General features: G+C 56.3%; 7 protein-coding genes across 7 annotated transcripts; 4 read left to right on the top strand and 3 right to left on the bottom strand.

Moving 5' to 3' along the window:
• Positions 1 to 120: 120 nt before the first annotated feature.
• CONPUDRAFT_80186 (MFS general substrate transporter) lies at positions 121 to 3,526 on the bottom strand. Its single transcript, XM_007766147.1, has 20 exons — positions 3,305 to 3,526; positions 3,242 to 3,251; positions 3,166 to 3,183; positions 3,056 to 3,116; positions 2,844 to 3,003; positions 2,755 to 2,795; positions 2,667 to 2,697; positions 2,572 to 2,613; positions 2,472 to 2,518; positions 2,325 to 2,415; positions 2,199 to 2,270; positions 2,098 to 2,148; positions 1,807 to 2,044; positions 1,701 to 1,755; positions 1,506 to 1,635; positions 1,408 to 1,453; positions 1,335 to 1,358; positions 1,229 to 1,279; positions 918 to 1,165; positions 121 to 858 (listed from the first exon to the last, which is right to left on the bottom strand). The coding sequence occupies exons 1-20, from the start codon at positions 3,449 to 3,451 to the stop codon at positions 355 to 357; spliced, it is 2,067 nt and encodes a 688-aa protein (XP_007764337.1). The 5' UTR covers positions 3,452 to 3,526; the 3' UTR covers positions 121 to 354.
• Positions 3,527 to 4,670: 1,144 nt separating this feature from the next.
• Positions 4,671 to 5,911, bottom strand: CONPUDRAFT_70464 (uncharacterized protein; the record flags this gene model as incomplete). The annotated part of the gene is made up of 6 exons (XM_007766024.1): positions 4,671 to 4,766; positions 4,836 to 4,881; positions 5,029 to 5,315; positions 5,371 to 5,403; positions 5,430 to 5,574; positions 5,616 to 5,911. The coding sequence occupies 6 exons, from the start codon at positions 5,909 to 5,911 to the stop codon at positions 4,671 to 4,673; spliced, it is 903 nt and encodes a 300-aa protein (XP_007764214.1).
• A 1,186-nt stretch (positions 5,912 to 7,097) lies between these two features.
• Positions 7,098 to 7,425, bottom strand: CONPUDRAFT_150518 (uncharacterized protein; the record flags this gene model as incomplete). The annotated part of the gene is made up of 3 exons (XM_007766938.1): positions 7,098 to 7,220; positions 7,301 to 7,343; positions 7,409 to 7,425. 3 exons carry the CDS (start codon positions 7,423 to 7,425, stop codon positions 7,098 to 7,100), a joined length of 183 nt encoding a protein of 60 aa, XP_007765128.1.
• Positions 7,426 to 8,741: 1,316 nt separating this feature from the next.
• On the top strand, positions 8,742 to 9,212 carry CONPUDRAFT_80185 (uncharacterized protein). The gene is made up of 2 exons (XM_007766146.1): positions 8,742 to 9,015; positions 9,141 to 9,212. The coding sequence occupies exons 1-2, from the start codon at positions 8,778 to 8,780 to the stop codon at positions 9,152 to 9,154; spliced, it is 252 nt and encodes an 83-aa protein (XP_007764336.1). The 5' UTR covers positions 8,742 to 8,777; the 3' UTR covers positions 9,155 to 9,212.
• An 84-nt stretch (positions 9,213 to 9,296) lies between these two features.
• On the top strand, positions 9,297 to 10,401 carry CONPUDRAFT_162860 (uncharacterized protein). The gene is made up of 2 exons (XM_007766937.1): positions 9,297 to 9,537; positions 9,629 to 10,401. The coding sequence occupies exon 2, from the start codon at positions 10,034 to 10,036 to the stop codon at positions 10,337 to 10,339; it is 306 nt and encodes a 101-aa protein (XP_007765127.1). The 5' UTR covers positions 9,297 to 9,537; positions 9,629 to 10,033; the 3' UTR covers positions 10,340 to 10,401.
• A 3,108-nt stretch (positions 10,402 to 13,509) lies between these two features.
• CONPUDRAFT_80184 (uncharacterized protein) lies at positions 13,510 to 16,307 on the top strand. The gene is made up of 2 exons (XM_007766145.1): positions 13,510 to 14,642; positions 14,724 to 16,307. The coding sequence occupies exons 1-2, from the start codon at positions 14,139 to 14,141 to the stop codon at positions 16,197 to 16,199; spliced, it is 1,980 nt and encodes a 659-aa protein (XP_007764335.1). The 5' UTR covers positions 13,510 to 14,138; the 3' UTR covers positions 16,200 to 16,307.
• Positions 16,308 to 16,596: 289 nt separating this feature from the next.
• Positions 16,597 to 19,229, top strand: CONPUDRAFT_150515 (uncharacterized protein; the record flags this gene model as incomplete). Its single annotated transcript, XM_007766936.1, has 6 exons — positions 16,597 to 16,666; positions 16,744 to 16,783; positions 16,851 to 17,013; positions 17,077 to 17,983; positions 18,052 to 18,382; positions 18,458 to 19,229. 6 exons carry the CDS (start codon positions 16,597 to 16,599, stop codon positions 19,227 to 19,229), a joined length of 2,283 nt encoding a protein of 760 aa, XP_007765126.1.
• Between the last annotated feature and the right edge of the window lie 316 nt (positions 19,230 to 19,545).

Genomic DNA, 19,545 nt, shown 5'->3' with positions numbered 1-19,545 from the left:
CGCCATCATGATCAACATCCACATCCTTGTCATTGATGAAGTCAAATAATAGCACTCCTTACAGACAATTACTTATAGCAAGAATCCTGATTGTACGGCTCCATCCTATGCTTCGCCCCCGAATAACCAGATAATCATTGTGAGCATGCAAGGTTGGATGCCAATGCATGTACAGTATAAGCAAGTGGGATGCACAGTACCGTACGCACCAAAATGTCGTCCTAGCCTTCAGATATATATACAAAATTCTAGTAGTATCCACTATATGACGCGCATTGCGTAGCACCGTGCAGAAAATGCCTCGCTATCATCCTTAGATCGCCAATATCGTGCCCTCCGCGAGCCCATCTCGTCCTACGCGCTCGCATACCTCCCCACGGACCTCGGACCCGCCCATGATCCTTGCCTTGCACTCCCACCAATCCGATCGCTCTCTAAATCCTGGATACCCTCCGTGTTCTCGTACGTACTTAGCCTTGAACTCTTCCTCTTCGGAACCAGCCTCGGCCGCAACCGCGTTGTCACTGGCGACGTGGACAGCGTCCCAGGTCCGATGAGAGGCGCAGCCGTGTCGCCTCCCGCTGCCTCAGACGCTTCGGCTTCGTGCGACGGGGTGCCTGGAATGGCCATCGGAGAAGCTACTCGCGTCTCTGCGTCATCATCGTCACCTTCATCATCCGAAGCCTCAGAGTCAGTGTAGAAGGGAGATTCGGGCATGGAGGTGGCATTGTCGTCATGCTGTGCAGAGCCTTGGGCAAGTGCGCCGCCGCCGGGAACTCCGGCTCCTCCGCCAGCGCCAGCATTCACAGTAGATGCTCGTTTGGCTCGTGGGACGTGGTCGAGCTCCTTCTCGGGAATCTGCACAGTTGTCCAAGATGTTAGCAGACCTTCGAAGATGACGTTGCGAATGTACATACCGGCAATCGTGCCGCATAGGCAATCAATGTCGAGCACGCAGCAAGTATGAACACTGCCCTCAACGAAGCGGCATACGCATCGCGTGCCGGTTGCTGCAGTTCAGGTGGGAGATGGGACACTAGTGTCGCAGAATGGCGTATCTTGCTGATGATTTCTTCAGCGTCGGGTACCGTAATACGCTTTCGCAGCTCGCTGTCTAGCCTGGACTGGAAAAGTGCTGAAGATACAGCAACACCACTGACTTGACCTGTGAAGCGGCGCAGAACGTCAGTTGACGAATCGAGAGCGGTCGGCAGCGGCGAACGCATACCGATGCCACGGAAAACCTGGCCAAAGCCAGTACCAACAGCCATGGAGTTCTCTGCAATGCAAGTTAATCAGATTTCCTAAAACTGAACATCCGAAGCATTATTCACCGGGTAGATGAGCGAGGAGTGCGACTAGTATTAATAGATAAGCAGATGCACAAATACGCTGTAGAATACGCACTAAGCATCGTCTGAAGCACCACAGCATTTCCGAAACCGCAAGGGATCTACATGTCACCATCAGTTCCGCCAAGTAGAAATCGTTAGAGCAGAACGTACGATACTAAGCCACATCTGCAAAGGAGGCGAATCCTCACGCATGAAGAGGATGAGCATGATGCCCACGAAAGGGAATATCCCGAAAACCATGTTCATCAACTTGTACTTCCCCGTCTTGTGCATCATCCATCTGTTTACTCGACACACATCAGAGAAGGCACGATTAAGGCAAACACTAGACATTTGGTCACATACCCAGCAAACATCGATCCTGCCGACATGGAAACACTGTTTGGGAGAAGATGCAGCCCTGTAATAGGCAGACTTTAGAGCTCGCCTGATTATACTATGTGAGACGTACCAGCAACAGACGCGCTGGTGAGAGGCACCGTCTGGAACCACATTGGGAAGAAGTACATAATAGAGAAATTGCACAAAGAAACGAAGAAATTGCTGATTCCGACGAGAACGGGCACCTTTTCCTTGAGTAGGAACGGTGCGAGCACTGGTTCGGGAGCAACGAAGAGCTCGACGAGTATGAAGCCGACGAAGAAGACGGAGAAGAGCGTGAGAGGGACGACGACGCGTCCATCATCCCACTAGAAACTACGCGTGAGCGAGATTGATGGCAAACGAGAAGAAGATGACATACGGAAAGGTCTTCGTTGAACTTCGTACTAAGGAAGACTAGCAAGCTTCCGATCTAGCAATAGATTGAATGGGTGCGTGAAGAGCCAGCAGCTGATAACTTACCGCAACAAGAAGTGTCATGCTGCCAGCCCAATCAACGCGCTTCAGCACATCCGTGGCCTTCTTGCTTTTACCCTGCAATGAAATGTTTACAGTGAAATGCCGGTTAAGACTGACGACAATACTCACAGGCGTAGAATACCGCAAGTAGTACTGCGTGAGGGCCAAAGAGAGAAGGTACAACGGCGTTTGGATCAGGAACGCCCAACGCCAGCCCAGCCTTGAATTGCACAATTATTTCAAAAATAAGGCATGAATAGAAACGCAGATACGCACCAGTCGTTGATGAAACCTCCAATCGGGCCACCGAGGCCCATTCCCAACTAATTCTTCCCTCTCAGGAAACCAAGTCAGGAAGATTTACGAGTGAGCTTACACCGTTGAAGAGAGAAGCATAACCCTGCGCGAGACCTCTCTCCTGCACCACGAGAGATCAGAACTAGTATGATGCGTGGCCGGCGTAGTACTTACCCGCATGGTAAACATATCGCTAGTAATGATCCTGAAAACACGGTTTGCGTATCAGCACTGTCACTCCTTAGGAGCGCAACAGACGTACGTGCTTGTCGTTAAGATGCCTCCACCCCCCATACCAGCGATCTACCAGGGCGTCAAAATTATGCCGTCTCGAGTAGCTGTGTAACTCACAAAACGGGCAGCAATGAGCATCTCCATATTGCCGGACAATCCGCAAAGGATGGTCCCGCATGCCGCAAGTACGACAGCCAACTGGTTCGCTCCACGCCTACCGAGTACGTTGCACAGACGTCCGTAGAGTGGAGTGAACGTGCAAGCTGCGAGCAGATAACTATAAGGGAAGTGAGCTCAGAAATTGCATAGATAAATGAATGTATGCGCACGCTGTGCCCAGCCAACTTGCTTCATTTGACCTGTTGAATTCGGAGGATATCGATGGGAGCACTGTCAACCGTGGTCAGGAATTAAGTAAACCAAGAGCAAAATGACGCACAGGTTGCTACCAGTGTCGCTGAAGATACGCCAATCCGTCAGCTATACCAGGGATCGCGTCAATAGCACCAACTCACTGTTCAGGGACTGCACGCGACATTAGGCAGATTTCATACATTAAGGTGAAAGTTGTCACGTACCGAAAGAAATGTGGCAGACCATAGTCCAGCAAGGATGCCATTCCTTGTTCTACGTGGTATCTCAAGCGGTCCCACTGCCTGAGATTTCAGCCGGTCCGTCGATTTGACGGAGCCGCCGGCCAGCAAGGGGTCGCGTTCGGTAGTCATGACGTCGGCCTCGTACCTTCCAGGTACCGAAAGTCTGATGAGGATATCAGATTCCCAGCCAAGGGCCAGGCCAAGGAAAGGTGGAGGTGGAGGTGGGACGAAAAGAGCTTGTTGACTTGAGCAAGACCACGGCGTGTGAGCAGTCGGCCGGCTTGCCCGGCAATGACCTCATTGCCGTTGAAACAATGATCGGCACCGGCTGGCCGAAGTCTGCCGCGTCTCGGCACGTGTCTTTGGTCGGCATGGTCGGCCGGCGGCCTTTTCCGCTACTCACCACCATGTTCTCGACTCGTTCATCAGAAAAGCGGCGCGAATTTGACCCCAACCAAGACTACGAGAGGATCGGTGAAAAGCTGTCTTGCATTAATGCTGTGGTAAGTCTAGAAATAGTCTTATTTCCTCACCTCTTAGTGTGCCGTTTCTATCAGATCAGATACCACAACTCTAGGTAGACGTAACGTGGGGGTGCGCATATACTCAAGTCGATTGACCCTCTCTGCACCTGAACGCAAGTCTCCGAGTTTCTGATCGACATTTTCCTGCATATGGTTTCCTGTTGTCAGATCGGTCATTAAAATCTTTGTTACAAGCTGTTTTTGGTCACAATGGTCTCTTTTTCTTTCAGCTCGTTACAATCGCCTCCGAAACAGTGACCGTCTCATTGAAAGTGGACAAACGTTCGGTATCTGGAGACGCTATTATTCCGCGGAGATGAGTCTTCCTGCTTTTTACAGGTTAAATAACCCTGCTACGGACCAACTAACAAGTCAACGCTTGCCAGCAGCGTCTATCTGATAAGGTTGGTTCCTACGGAACTCAACAGTGTCATTCTTCCATAGCTCTCACCTACTCCCAGAGAAGTCGCATCGTTGATAATGTATTCTCCGCAGCTTATCTGGCATCTCCCGAGAACCTTTTTCTTTCGGGTCTCAGGTGGTTAAGAACCAAGCCGGCGCTTCTAGTCAGCACAGCCTTTCAAGCTATTTCTGAGTGGAAAGAAGTGCTGCCCCATAATCGTCACCTGCCCGACGATCTCACAGCGCGACCGCAGCGTGGCGGAAGCATGTCTGACCACCCAATATCGCCTTATTGGGCAACAGCGTCCGCCCCTCCTACACTTGCTCGCTTCAAAACGCAGTCGCAGGCTCCTGCATTCAGTTGCGAGAATACCCCGTCAGAAAGCTTTGACAGGATAAAGACAAGCGTATGCACTTTGTAATTACGATGATATTGAACTGATACATTTCTGCTTATGGGTCCAGTCAATCGGGCTGGCATTCCCGACCGACTGTCTGATGGGGCCCACTAGGCCCCACTGTACTCAACATTGGCCAAGTCGGGTCAAATGAAGGTTTGATCGCGATCTACCTCCCTCTACACTCACTCCAGGGCCTTGGGTCTGCTCTGCCCCACTTTCGCGGAGGCATTGCCTTTGCGGATACATTGTGGGTGAAATGTTTCAATTCTCAAATGACTTCTTCGTTCGATCGCGGTCCTCAGCCCAAACCAGACATTTGATTCTCGGTGCTTCTAATCCAGGAACAAGACATACTTATGGCCTCTATGTTATGTCTGACCCTGCTTGTGTTGTGGTAATATGTGAGGAGTCAAGTTTCACGCTGCAACTCCTTGTGGTCGCGTTGATATTGGCAACACCCGCCCTCGACACCCGCGTTTCCTCTTTGTGAATCTGGTTTGTCTCTTCACGGGGAATACTACCGATCACTACCTCCGCAACCCCGTACACAAGTGCTAGCGCAAGTACCAGTGTACGGGCGCACCAGGACTTCGGCAGGTACACTCCGATGGATCTTCGCCGATTCCCGGGCAAACCACTAGCCAGCCTGCGCAGCGCTGATCCTCTCTGCCCTAATGCAATATCTCCTTCAAACACCTCCATACACACTCGCACTGCGCACCTGTCCAGCGGTGTCCGTCCTATCAGATCTGACCTAAGAGCAAGAGAGTACACACGCACAGCAGCCCGCTGATTCCTGGCTCCTGCGCCACTCGGGCACACCGCCTCGCCTAAACGTTCTGCCATTGCGATTTGCCATTGCCATCGCACACCGCACTCCTCCGTAACGTGCTCGCTCCGTCGTATCAGACGGATCATCCACAGACTGCGACGCAGTTCGCGGTCCAGCTCAATTAACGACGGTACAGGTCCAGGCCCTCCGACGACCCACGGAACACGCCCATCAATGAGGACTCGTCAGAGGGTACTAAGTAGGGGCGGTCGCCACCCCGTCCTGATCGTGTGTGTGCGTGTACAGTGTCTAAACCTTGATTTCGCCCGTCCAATGGCAGGCCTGAGGTTGGCGGGGGTCGCCCTCGGAGCGTCGACTTGCGGCTGCTGCATCCAAGGGCGGATGGAGAAGGAAAAGGGGTTATTGTGCCTGGAGAACCAGTATTCTGGAGTCCGTTTTGCGCTTGGGTGCTAGCTTGTTGCATCGCCATTTTATTCGGACAAGAAAAGTAGTGAACACAATGCTAATTTCCGAGGACATTCCGCAGTGCGTTTCGTGGTGCTGGTCGTCGTACCGCGGATGTAGGCAAGCAGCAGCGCATGGTGCAGACGGTAATCACGTTGTTGCTACTGATCCGTGTAAGTACGTTATGTGCGAGCATGTACGCCGCTCATTTCATCTCAAATGAAGCAACGGTAGGCCAATCATCGCTAATAATAGGATATAATTTATAGCGAAGATCCGGGTTTAGCTCTTACGCGCGTTGCGGCTAGAGACGAGCGCCGGAGAGTGACAAGAAACGATAAGCCAATGTAAGATCAAGAAAGCAGGCTATGATTCATGTGACAGAGTAGTACGTACAGTACATACAGTATAGTGATAAATTATCTACATAGTTCTACAAAAGTCCAGTCAGACGTGCATATTCTATATGCGAGCGGGGATGAATGCGCATGGAAACAAAACGAGGTAGATCAGAACAAGACAGTACACGATTAGAGGTGACAATGAGAACCCGCGAAAATCAGTATGTACATATTAATCAGCCGGGTAGAGTAGACCGGGGCCCATTGACCGGGTCGAATGGGCGATGAGTACCGGGGGACTTCAGAGCTCGACTAGATAGCACAGCGCTGGAAGCTGCACGCTCGAGCGAGGGCGGCGCGCGGCTCAGTGATGCATCGCATCGCCGTGCTGCTCGCAGTTCGGGCAGAGCCTGTTGATGTTGGGAGCTGTGAGGGCGGGACACGATCAGCGGGCCTGCAACTCAAATCGACGTCGGACGACGCGGAAGCGAAGAAGGACGCACAGTATTGCTGGGGATACTGACGGCTGATGGCCGAGGCGAGCAGGTATCACCACGGGAAAGAGCCATGCACACGCACGTCGGCGAGCGTCGGCGTCGAGTTACGTATTGTATGTGTTGGATGCGTTCAACAAAGATCGGATTTAGAGAATACATTTGAGGGTCGTGTTGACGTTGACGTTGACAATGGTTCGGTATTAGCGTTGGAAGGCGACAGGCGACAGGTGAGTGTAATATGGACATGGTAGGACATGTATATTAAATGAAAGGGACCAAAAGCAATAGTCAGCAACGGATCGCGGGGATAATGCACTGGGAGAAAAAGACGCACTATTGCCAGCAGGTCTGCCTGCACTGGGGCATCTGGCAGTTAGCGGGATGGGCGGGGCTGAACTTGCAGTTCGGGCTCTCGCAGGGGATCTGTAAACATAGAGCCATCGGTCATCGGAGGCGGGGGAGCGTCTTGGATAGGGGCACTGACAAGCTCGTCGGGCTGCAATTAAGGTCAGAAAGTTTAAGTCAGCACATGTAGTGAAAGCATCTAATGACCGCGGTGGTCGGAAGCGAACATACCATTGTGTACGCGTGACCGCACTGGACGTAGACGTTGCGAACGCTGGAGAGAAACGCGGCGGGTCAGAGTAAGGCCGGCGTGGACAAAGGTGCTCGGGCGACGCGTACCGTCTGAAGCAGCACATGTTTATCGAAGAGCAAGGGTTTGGGGGAGGTAAAGTGTTATAGAAAGAAGAGCGAAGACGCGAAAGAGAGAGAAATGTAGTGCGTGTTCGAGAGAGAGCTTGAGATGGGCAGTCGGCTTGACAGACGATCAGACGTGTCGTGCTCGCCTTATAACCTCGGCGCTGTGGGGGGTCTGGTGCCGATCCGGGCTCGGGACAGGACATGGGCGACCGATTTGTGGGCAAGCGCCCTGCCGGGTCGTAATGACACCGGGAAGGGGATGATGAGAAGAGGGCATGTTGACCGTTGCAAAGACCAAAAGCGACCAAAAGCAGGGGGATCCGCCAAGTCAAGTCATATCATAGTGAGAGTGACGTGAACGCACAACGTCCACTCCCAAGAGCGAAATGAAATGGGATGGCAGTTTTGGAATTGGCATGGGGAGGAGCGCTACAGCACGCACGGGAATGAGGATTGAATAGGATTGGGATGTACGAGCGAGCGAACTGAGATTGAAGAGATGTTGTGGTTGTGGCGGGTTCGATCGTGTGGCATGGCAGCAGCGCAGGTGGCTATGGTTCGCGCAATGGGCGGAGCGGACAGAACGCTTGGACGGCAGACCCCCGCAACGTAAAATAATAGCCAATGGCGGATGGAGGAGGCCGGGATGCGTCATTTGATAGCGTTTTCGCAGGCGCTGTCGTCGAAAAACGCCTATTCGAGTTAGGCACACACGAAATCAAAACCGCGTATGGCCCCTCGACTCCAATCCGCTGGGTCGCTAGTGGACCGGAAAAGGTCATATTAATGGGCCCGGACCCGGCCGTTGCGCTGAATGGATGTGCGCGAGAGCGCGCCGAACTCGAAACGGGGGAGCCCTGACGCGCGCCAGTGGCCGCAGGGAAACGAAAAACGAGATTTTTGCTGGTCAGATTGAATGTAGTCAGATTGGGTAGCGAGATAAATTGTCAATGCCGGCATGAAAGGTGGCGGTGAGGCTAAGCATCCCTGGAAATTTGCCCTGTATAAACTCAGAGTGCATCCATGCCAATCAGACAGCTGCCCGTCGACCGACTGACACTCCGCGGCAAATTCCGTTGACAGCACCTGTTGCGGACGATGCGGACGAATGAATCGAATGAATCATATGCATCGTCGTCGGATGTCTTGAACAGGCCTCCTGGGGGGTGACAAATCCAAAAGCTAAACCGACAGCCTCTCGGCGCGACCGAGGTCAGACGCGTCACAGTGTGACTAATATTATTGCCAAAAATGGCAAGGTCGCGTGCAAGGACGTCAGCTCTGTCCCCTTACGCCTCGCTTTAGCCTTTACTTCCGTCAAGCATACATTTACACCCGCGCTTATCTCGCCATGACAGCCAAGACGGCCGCGCAAAGCCACAAGAGGACAAAGAAATACATGGAACACGGTCAGGTGAGTCACAGGTGCCCCGATGGCGGCCTGGCATCACGCTCACCCCCGTTGATGAGTCGAGCTGTGACAAAAAAACTTTTGTTGCCTCCAGGACACCTTGAGTCTGGCAGTAGCCATAGCGAACTCTCAGGAGGAAAAGACACAGCGCAAGACACAGAGACAGAATCAGCCACAGGTGTGCATCCTCGCCTCGTCTTTGACGTGTTGATGCATTGTTCACCGCCGGCTTCTATGTTCATCTACCCATCGGTGCATATGGCATCCATCCATTCTCCACCCCATCGCGCATTGCATCATTAGCCCGGACAGCCTAGACCAGAACCACAGTCCAAGAAGCGTGGTACCGCGCGACGGAAAGACAAGCTTGTGAGTCCCACGTACATAATATTCTCCAGCCCCAACGCACGCCGACGAAAAGACGTTACATCACGACCCCTTGCATTACTACTTTCGCAGAAGGAGGTCAAAGCCACCATCGTCAAGAACCAGGCAACGCTCAAAAAAGAGAAGATCAAACGGCGCAAGCAGCAGCAGCAGGGCGACATACACACTAGCACACGAAACGGAGGCGATCAGCCGCGATCTGCGCACTCTGCCACTGATGCACCGGTCGGCTCCGAAACAACTGCTGGGGCTAGTGCTAGCGAGAAGAAGAAGCCCGCGCGGAAAAAGGTTTCATTTGCTTAGGCTTTAGTAAGTAAGTATCTCCCGGTTCCTGGCATGTGCGCGTGTCTTCCCTTCCATTGAACATTGAACGTTTGAAACATCGTGCCAACCTCGAAACGCAGCGACTCGAAACGTGGCCGCTTTCTCAGACTAGGCTTGTTCTTTCTTCTCTTGGGATGGCTTCCGAGATCTGAGCCCCGCAATCTGGGCTGGTGCCTCCCCGCGTCCTGAAGCGAAGCCGAAGATGCCCTTCGGGACGATCCGTCCTCACCCAACTTGACCCCCCTTTTTGCAAAACGTCAGCGTTGCGCCACCACTATCAAGCCCGATTTATTCGTTGTTGCAGATGGTATACCCCGTTGACGTTGGTGGTGTCAAGTTGATGGGAAAGCCGAGGACATGGAACCTCGGACGCCTCCGCTAGCACGGTCCCTTTACCTGCACAATGCAGGTAGTATGACCTATGATGCTGGCAGACTATAGCCGCTGTTCCGGACGTAACCTGCATCGCTCCCGAATGGCGGCGTATGCCGAGGTCACGATCGCCTTCCCTTCGCGAGCCACGAATCGCTATTGTCCTCTGCTATGCGCACGCGCTATGGTATACGGTACTTCCATCTAGCATCAGGCACGAGCGCAGCCACGATGTGGTGCTTCGAGCGGCGCCCGACTCTCATGTCACGGCGACTCGCCTCGCGATTAGCGGCTTGGATGATTTTGGGGGTTTGGATTCGGTGAACTCGTTCACGTTGGGCGATGTGGGAGGGCGGCGAGCGTTGTCACGGTACACGGCATGTTGGGCCTTCGCCACGCTACTTTCCAAGCTGTCATGACGTACCCCTCGGATGTCTCGCTGATCCGTCTTAGGTGGCGGTATAGAACTGACTCACTCGATGCGAAGTATGCATGTGACATGTTTGTGCAACGGCAATGCATCGTTCATCAGTCCTGTCAAAGTCGAGGCGGTGATTTCGGCCTGGCGTACCGCGTGCAGCGTAGCCTTCGACAATGTGCATGTTCGCGCACGTCAAAATGGAAGATTTGATTTTCGCATTGGGGGCGTTGGGCTGCCACCGAGATCACCGCGTCATGTCTGCCACTCGCCACAAATGACATTGCTCCTGTGCATCGGGATATTGTTTTCCAAGGACCACGTTTCTTGCTCTCGGAATCGGCCGTCGTCTTTGCCATAAACGCCATCATCGACGGAGATGGGGCATAGACATACCGGGTCATCGTTGTCCGAGCAGCCCGTACGTGGACTCCACTCTGAGGCACAAAGAGGTGTAAGTAGTATCCATTACTACTGATGTCTCCGTCTGTTACGGTCTCGGACGTTTCCTTGATACTGATATTTGATTTTGACTATGTAGAAAGAAGGGTGGGTCATCAATACGCCGTGTCTTCCAAAAATGAGTCGTGTTATGGTCTACGGCACTACATACAGACGCAGCAAATTAGTCCTGTTTCGACACTGTCAAAGGGAGCGCTTTGACTCTCAAAACCCGCTTTTCTCAGCCTCGAGAACTTGGTTTTCAGGAAAACGCGGGAGTTGCTCTCGCCACCATCGACGTTGCGAGGTTTCACTGGAGCGGGCTCTCATGGACCCACCCTTCGGGTCCTGTCATAAGTATCATGGAGTGGACACTGTAAACGTCTCATGCAAATTTATTGATCAATCGCCTAGAGCGTTTCATGTGCTCATTGGTGCAAGCTAAGAAGTTGATTCTCTCTCCTCGCAAGTTGCCGTTCCGTGTTCAAAGTAGAGGCTCGATACGGGCCCTGAGTGTGATCCCGGGATTAACGCAGTGGCTGGTCGTGCGAGCGATCAGCAGCGCGGGCGGCTATTATTGTGCGTAACGCGTATTTATAGCATGTGCGCGGCGTTCGAGGCGGATGGTGAGGACGTGGTGATTTACGTACGTTGGTGAGCAGCGGATCTTGCGTTGACGACCTACGGAGCTGTCGTTGTCCGGTTGCGGTTGGCAATTGCTTAGTATGCTGTGCTGTGCTGCAGAACGTTCCTAGCTCGCTCGCTCGCTACTAGTACGCGTCTTTTTCCGCGGCGCGATTTAGCCATGTAGAGCGCGTGTCTCATTTGGATTGTTTTCGCTTCGTTGTCCTGTGCGGGTATCAGGATCGCGAGCCATAAATGCGTACGTGCGTATGTATGTTGCGCGTAGCCGACGATGGTCCGCGTTTTTCGTGAGACGATCGGTGCGTTTCTAGCCTTTGCAGATTGGCCTCCCTGCGGTGGCCTCGTGTCCGTTGGTGTTTTATTGATCCTGCCATGCCCAATTGCGCTTCTCCCGCGAGTGCCTTGCAATTGAGCGGTTTGGGTTGGAGATCAAGTTGGACCCTTGTGCGAAGCCACAAAGCTGTGGCTGTGGGTACTAAATCACAACCCTTGCACCCTCAATGCAACATGCGCTGAATGCGCTCTCCCTAGCCTTTTCTTAGAAAACTGTATCATATATTGACCTGTAGGTTTGTATACATGTGTTCCACCAGCCCACAAGAAACTGTAGTGTGAACAAAAGAGCAAACACACCCCGTTGCATTGTGGGTGCTGTGTTGCATCGGGGGTGCAAGGGCGGTATTCGTATTTGGAGATGCAATATACAGCACCCTGAGGTGGATAGCTCCACAGAAACTGAATTGAAAAGTGGGAGAATTCATTGCTGAATGAATCGAGTGCGGCTGACATCAAGTCGACCTTTACGATTTATGTGGAGCGGGGGTTTCCAGCTGTGTGATGCACCATTGTCTCCGCAGATTTTCCTGCGCAAACGCGGGCAGAGCGTGCTCTCTCGAGGCTTCAGCACTCAGCTTCAACTGGAGAGGCGCGTACAGTTCCTGCGTGCGTCTCGGACCGGCAAACACCGGGGACAGGTTCAAACTCCGCACACACGGACCTGCCTGTTATGGCAATGACTCCTGGGATGTTCGAGTTGTGAGCGTCGCCTCGTCCTCGACGTCGAGTGCATCGACGACCGCCCCGCCTCTTGCCTCGCCTCTTATTTGCACACAGCGCAAGTCGCTGCTATTGGATATCTCCGACTATCTCGCTAATAAGCCTCTGATATTGATATTGGCATAGGCAAGTGTCATTGCTGCAACGGGCATCGGGTCGCTGACGACATCATCGTATCAGGCTACCGGCACTGGCGCCTTGACCACAGGAGGTGATTGCGACATTGTTGACATCGACGACTAGCTATGTCTCTCCGTGCCCCTGTGTTCCCTTCCTCTGCCGCCGGGAATCATGCCCGCATACACGCGAACGTCTCGGTCGAGCCCGAGGCGGGACCCTCCAACCACAACGCAGTCTCCATCGCTGATCCCAAGTCCAAACCTCCCAAGGCGAACGGGAGACCGAAATCAAAGTCCAAGTCAAAGACGGCCTCATCGCCGTCCAAACCGGTTTCTAAACCTGCATCTAAAACCGCACCTGCACCTGCACCTGTTGCAGGCCCAGCGGCGCAGCAAAAGCAGAGCTACACCGACACCCTCCGCGCCATGCACCTCGCCCTCGCCTCCGTGCCCGACGTCCTCGCACCCCCGTCACGCCCCGCCTCGCCCACGGCCGCCGCCCCGTCGCTCCCGCCCGACCCGAACGCGGACGTCCCGTCATCCACGTGTCCCGTCTCCCTGCCCGCGTCCCCCGCTGCGGCGTCGGCGTCGGCGCTGACGGGGCACGCCGCAGAGCTCGAGGAGCGCGTGTCGGACCTCGTCACGGCGCTCTCGGGGGACCGCGCGTGTCCGCGCTGGGCACACGTGAGTGGGCTGCTGCGCGTGGGGTGTGTCAGGGGGCGGTTTGTGGTGCCTGGGCCGGCGGTGGTGAGAGAGGGGGAGGTGCGCGTGGAGGGTATTCCGGATGATGAGGAGGAGTGGATTGCGTGGGAGAGGGAGAGGGAGGCGGCGAGGAAGGGTGAGCGGGATGGGGGCGAGGGGAAGGAGAAGGAGAAGGAGAAGGAGAAGGAGAAGAAAAAGGAGAGGGAGAAGAAGAGGGAGAGGTCGAAGGTGTGGGAGGTGCTGGCTGAGGAGCTGAAGGCGAACGAGGCGCAGGGGAGCGCGAGGACGAAGCCGACCGCCGCTAAACCTCGTGCGCCGGTCCCCGACGAACGCCGGCGCACCTCGTCCGCCGTCCCTGCCCCCTCCACCGAGCTCCAGCTCGCGCCCGAGGCGGCGAAGCGCGCATCCAGCTCGCGCCCCTGCGTTCACGCGCAGGCTCCCGCTGGTGAGCCCGCAAACGCGGCAAAGGCGAAGATGGACGCTAGAGCGCACGCGCTCACCAAGTCGGCGTCTGTGCCTGTCGCGGGCCCGGCACAGCTTACGCTCTCGGCGGTCAAAGAGAAGGTGATGAGGTGGCAGGCGGCCGTGTCCACCGAGCCCTTGGACGAGCCCGGACCCGAAGCCGGTGCTCACGCGCCTTTGGGTGTCGCCGCTCGTGTGGAGGAGGATGTGTTGATGGCTGACGAGAAGGAGAAGGGAGGGGTGAGGGACGAGGTGAAGGAAGGGGTGAAGGCGAAGGCTAAAGCGCAGGTGCCGCTCACTCTCACGAAATCGCACTCGGGCAACTCATCGGTTGGCTTCTTCCCCGTCGTGAAGCGCGCGTCCGTCGCGGGCGGTATGAAGCCCAAGGCGAAAGGTCAAGGTCAAGGTCAACGCTCGGGACAGTCTGGACCCGGTCAAGGCATCTCGAGGGTGGCCTCTGCGGCTGATCCTACACCGCCTGGCCCTGGGCTCGCGCCAGTGCCTGAGGCAGATGTTGGTACCAACGACAAGCCATCCGGCGTAAAACAGGGCGCGCCCGCATTGTCTCGCAACCCCTCCGCCGCGTCCGACCACATATCACCCCCATTCAATTTCGAGTCTTTCCCCCAAGCACAGCGGCTCAGCCGCCAATCGAGCCCGCGCCAGCTTACCCCGGGCAGAGAGAGCGACCCGCACGTCCATCTGCACCCCGGCGCTGCGGGCGATCGCGATGAAGAGATGCACGATCCGGACGCGGTGATGCCGCATGTGGCGAGCGGGGACGACCGCGAGCCGACGGAGCTGTCGCCGCATGTGCCGTATCAGTTTGACGGCGGCGGCGGCGGGTCTGCGCAGACGATCAATAAGCTGAGTGAGATGGTGCGTTTCGTCCTATTGTGCTTTTCGCCAGTCTCATTTATATATTGACATTGATTTTTTTTCTTCTTTGGGTATATGAAGTCGTATCTACCGCCGTCGTTCCCGTCACACCTCGACACGTCGACGCCGCTGCGGGATGGTAGCCTGGACGCGCTGTATCGGCGGAAACCGAGTCCGATTGCGCATGTCCCGCCGAGGCTGTCGGGTAGTCCGGTGGAGAGAAGGTCTGAGGAGGAGGAGCTAGCGGCGCCTGTTCCGCCTGCGCCTGTGCTCGGGCCGCAACGGGCTGCGTCTGTGTCTGCGCCCGAAGAAGAAAGCATTCCGGGGCTGGGAGCGAGGATGGACGGGGTGGTTGGGACGCCTGAGGGTCCGAGTCCAGTTCCAGCCTTGAAAGCGGGGAGCAAGCGGCCGCGGTCGGTTACGCCTCCGTCGTTGCGGGTGCGGGATGACGTGCAGCCGGGGGACTTGTCGGTTGCGATCGATATTGATATTTCGGACCCTGGGGCAGCGGGGCTGGCGAATGGCGGGAACGAGGATGTAGAGGGCGAGGCGATGGATGCGGCGGAGGCGAGCATTGTGGAGGCGCATCTGAGTTCGACGGATTATGCGCCGGCTGCGAAGAGGCTCAAGGTCCAGCAGGAGCAGGATTCGTTCTTTGGGCCCGTCAAGCGTAGTGGCAACGGCAATTCTGTCACGGACAGGGAGCATGATCAGCAGCTCGACCAGATCCGGGAGTATGCGCAGAAGCATCTGCGGCCTCAGCCGGTGTTTCCTGTCCCTGTAGCTGCGAGCTCGAACACGCCGCCGAGGACGCCTGTGCAGCAGCCACGGCCTGTGCGCGCTGGCGGGGGTGCGCCGGCGTTCGGTCTGGGCGGAGGGGCGGATCCCGACGAGGGGATTCCGAACAGCGCGCTGCCTACGCTCGGCGAGCTACTTGCGTCGTCGAGGAAGGCAAAGGTGCGACCGCGGCCGCCGTCGAGGAAGGGGATGCGGACGGGTCAAGGTCAGGCACAGGACCCGGACGCGGATCCGGGGCGTCATCTCTCTGGATTTGATACTCCCAACGACAATCACAACCGCGAGCCGATCGACATCGACGAAGACCGCGAGCCCATCGATCTTGACGGCGACGAGGAAGAGGAGCGGCCGCATACGCCCGAGCGCGGGGACGGGGAGAATGTGTCGCCGAGCAAGTCGTATTTCTCGTCGCCGGCGTCGGGGGTGTCGCCCGGTGCGACGACTGCGCTGCCTATCCGGTCGCCTGTGAGCCCGATGTTTGCGATAGGTGCTGCTGATATCACGGGAGGTGGTGGGTTCGCGCCGCCGTTCACGTCGACGCAGCATGCGGAGGAGTATGTTCCTCCTCTGAAGCGCGGCGGCAGCGGTATGATTGGGGGGTTTGGCGGGTACAGTTCGCAGGTGCAGGTGGATATGGAGGGCCAGGTGGAGCGGGTGAGCGAGTTGTTGGATAAAGATGTGGATTTCGATGGGTGGTTGAGAGATGTGGTGTCTGCGAGTGCGCAGGTGGAGGAGTCGCGTGATGACGATTCGGATTGAGAGTTTCTTCCAAGTGTGCGGCTTATTGGTTGAGCTTACTCTTGGAGAAATGGGGGTCACTAAAGTTAGTTTTTGGTTATGGTATCATTATACTTTTTTGTCTTTTACTGTGTCCACGAATGAATGCAACGCCACGATGCTGCCTCGAGGCCACGGAGCCGTTGTCTGGTCCCTTTCACTTTTCCTTACAAGGCACTTTGTTCTGAGATGGGGTCACGGAAGATGCCGACACGCCTCGAGGCGGGTGATAGGGGTTAGGGTTTCCTTACTGAGCCACGGTTTGAGTTGCACGTGATGGGGCGCATGTTTGATATCAAAGTGAAGGACACAGCCAGCCTCCCCCACCGTCCTCCCCACCCACAACAACGCGCAAGACACCCGCCCGCTGCAGCCCACGATGAGCAGGCGAGGTTCAGCGCTGTCTCTTAATGACAGGCAGAACGACACCCTCAACGCGTTCGAGAACTGTGAGTCAGCTCTCCCTCGTTCAAACTTGGGACCTCGACCACGTGTTTGGGGCTACTGACGCTGCTTCCCCTCGCAGTCAAGAAGAAGTGTCTCCTCGCAAACACCCACATCACCAAGTCTGTTCTCCCTTCCACGCTTCCTTATGAAACGCCTGTTCTTATCAGATTAATGCTTGTGTCCCAGACTCAACTCCACGCTCAGCATCCGGATCGAGGAACTCAATGCCCAGATCTCCACGCTCCACGTCGAGAATCTGCGTCTGCGCGCGTCCGAGATCAAGCTGACCGCCCAGCTCAAGAAGGAGAAGGACAAGTCGCGTAAGGTCATGGCGGACACCGAGGCTGCGGTGCGTCCCCTGTCTTTCCTGACCATACCGCCGTCTCACTATATTCTGCTCTCCCATCCAAAGACCCACAAACTCACAAAACACCTCCACTTCCTCCGCGACTCCCTGCACATCCCGCACGGCCCGCCCTCGCCCACCCCCGAGTCCGCGCCCGCGCAGCGCACCGCCAGCAGACCCACCCCCGCTACCTGCGGCTCGACAATGGTGCCGCGCATCTCGCGCCCGCCAAACGTTCCGGGGATCTGCGAAGAGGACGAGACGGGGGAAGGGGAGGGAGAAGGGGAGGGGGAAGCCGAGGACGACGAGCCGCGGATACCGAGCCCGACGCTCCGGCGCAAGGCGAACAAGAACAGGCTGTCGGCGTCGCGTTTGCCGCTGCCTGCGAGGGCGCCGACGCCGACTGAGCTGGCGCCAGCATCTGTGGAGGAGAAGAAGAGCGGGAAGAAGAAGAAGGAGCTGTCGGCGAGGAGACAGGGCGGTATGCTTGGTGATCCCACCGGGCTTCCAGATGGCGACGAGGTGCTCGTGCCGCATCGGTCGCCGACGCCCATGCAAGGGTCGTCGACAGCGGTGTACCGCGATGCTCCCATCGAGATCGACGAAGACGAGGCGGGTGTGGCCGAGCAGGTCGCCGCGCCTTCAACTTCACGCAAGGAGAAGGAGCGCACAAAGGAGAAGGAAAAAGCGAGAGAAAAGAAACGGCCGTCGAGCCGCTCGAGCGAGGAAAACGCCGCGTATAGCACTGTGGACGAGTCCGAGTCGGGCAAGTCCTCGGCGGCAGCGTCCAGTGGGTCGCGGGACTCGAAGGAGAACGAGAAGAAGCGCAAGCGCGACGCGCGCGACGAGGTACGCGAGTACGAGCTTGCGACGCCCGAGGGCACGGCGGTTCAGCTCAAGCTGAGGCTCAAGGACGTGACTAACTCGCCGCGGAGTCGGAGCAGGGCGCAGTTGCCACCGATTGATACGACCGGTGCGTGTCCGTCATTTATCTTCCCCCTGTGTAACAATGACTGATTGGTCGATGTATGCGCTTTGTAGACCTCGACCGCCACCACTCCCATAACGCACGGACGCACTCTGCGCCCTCTGCGTCGTCCATGTCCATGTCTACGTCCGACGCCGAGCAGCCGACGCCGCTCTCGACGATGTCAGCTACGACAGCGACGTCTGCGAGTACTTCACGCACGTTCTTGTCCAATAACAGCGCGCTCAGCACACCTGCGACGACACCCGCGCCCTCGTGCTTGCCGACGCCGCGAACGAGCACACCTCCGCCGCCGCCGTTCCCGGACGAAGACGCGACGTCGGTCGGCGGGCGCGAGCGGAGAGCGAGGAGGAGCGTGAATTATGCGGAGCCGAAGCTCAATACGTACGTCTTTCGTCCAGCCTTTTCTTTCTATGACGTATGATCATCCTAAACCATATTTGTTCTATGCGGTTACAGCAAAATGCGCAAGCCCGACCCGCAGCCCGGCTCCGCGCCCGCGCCGGCTCCGAAGGGGAGCAGGAAACGCGTGTCCTCGCCGCCTGTTATGCCTATGTCTGCGACGTCCGCGTCTGCGCTGGCGTCTGCGATCTTCGAGTCGGGCGCGGGGGAACCGATGGACGTTGATGCGGATCTGACGCCCCGTCCGCATCGCCGGCGGTCGAAGGAGAGCGTGCATAGTGTGCATGATGAAGACGCCGAGGATGCGATCGAGGAGGAGGATTGTGCGGGGGATGATGACGGGGAGTATATCCCGCCGGCTCATGCGCGCCGTGTCTCCGCTGCTTCCTCTTCCTCCTCGGCGGGTAAACGCCCGTCCGTGGCGGACGCGCTCGTCCTGCCCCCGCGCTCGAGCTCGGTAGCGTCCTCGAGCTCGGGCGTGACCACGAAGCGCAAGAAATCGCGGGCGCATGGCTCGTCGTCGTCGTCGGCATCGTCGTCTACCATCGCGCATTCCCGCTCCCAGTCGCACTCCAACGCAGAATCAGGGTCAGAATCGGAGGTTTCAGATCCCGACTCGGGGTCGGACAGCGCGGGCACGCAGGGGGATGCTGAGTATGGCGGGCTGGGTGCTGTTGCTGCTGGCGGGGCGTGGGTGGGCGCTGCTGATTCGGGGCGGCGGCGCTCTGTCGCGCACGGTAAACGCGCGTCTTCGGCGGGCGGAAGTGGGAGTGGGAGTAGGGGGTTTGGGGACGGGGATGATGCGCGAAGGCATAGTATGGCTGTCTAGGGCTGGATTTTGGGTCTAGGCGATGCGACGCTCTACGGGTGGGTTTGTGGGCTTGTCTTTTGCGTAGGTTGTGCTGAGAAGGAAGGAAGGAAGGAAGAAGGAAGTGCTCTTATGCTTGTGTACGACGACATGACCCGCGCGTCTGGTGTGGTTCTGGGGGCTTTGCAAAGATCAAGTTCGAATTTTCAGCTATACCTTATTATCTTATCCATTCATAGTTCACGTTTTTCTATCCCGTCATGATTCTCTTTTCTCTCTTTTTTTCTCTTTTCTTTTCTCGTGGTCTTGATTAACGATGTTATATCCTGCATATTTT

Source organism: Coniophora puteana, assembly GCF_000271625.1.
Source record: "Coniophora puteana RWD-64-598 SS2 unplaced genomic scaffold CONPUscaffold_2, whole genome shotgun sequence".
Taxonomy (NCBI): Eukaryota; Fungi; Basidiomycota; class Agaricomycetes; order Boletales; family Coniophoraceae; genus Coniophora; species Coniophora puteana.
The sequence above is the reverse complement of the archived record's forward strand: the minus strand, read 5'-3'. Positions and strand labels throughout refer to the sequence as shown.

Coding starts and splice junctions, on each gene's coding strand:
- CONPUDRAFT_162860 (XM_007766937.1), top strand. CDS start 10,034: ATGCCGAGGTCACGATCGCCTTCCCTTCGCGAGCCACGAATCGCTATT.
- CONPUDRAFT_80186 (XM_007766147.1), bottom strand. CDS start 3,451: ATGACTACCGAACGCGACCCCTTGCTGGCCGGCGGCTCCGTCAAATCG. Junction 2,271..2,324: donor ACTTGCGGTATTCTACGCCT/GTGAGTATTGTC, acceptor ATTTCATTGCAG/GGTAAAAGCAAGAAGGCCAC. Junction 1,756..1,806: donor CACCAGCGCGTCTGTTGCTG/GTACGTCTCACA, acceptor TGCCTATTACAG/GGCTGCATCTTCTCCCAAAC.
- CONPUDRAFT_80184 (XM_007766145.1), top strand. CDS start 14,139: ATGAAGCCCAAGGCGAAAGGTCAAGGTCAAGGTCAACGCTCGGGACAG. Junction 14,643..14,723: donor TCAATAAGCTGAGTGAGATG/GTGCGTTTCGTC, acceptor GGGTATATGAAG/TCGTATCTACCGCCGTCGTT.
- CONPUDRAFT_80185 (XM_007766146.1), top strand. CDS start 8,778: ATGACAGCCAAGACGGCCGCGCAAAGCCACAAGAGGACAAAGAAATAC.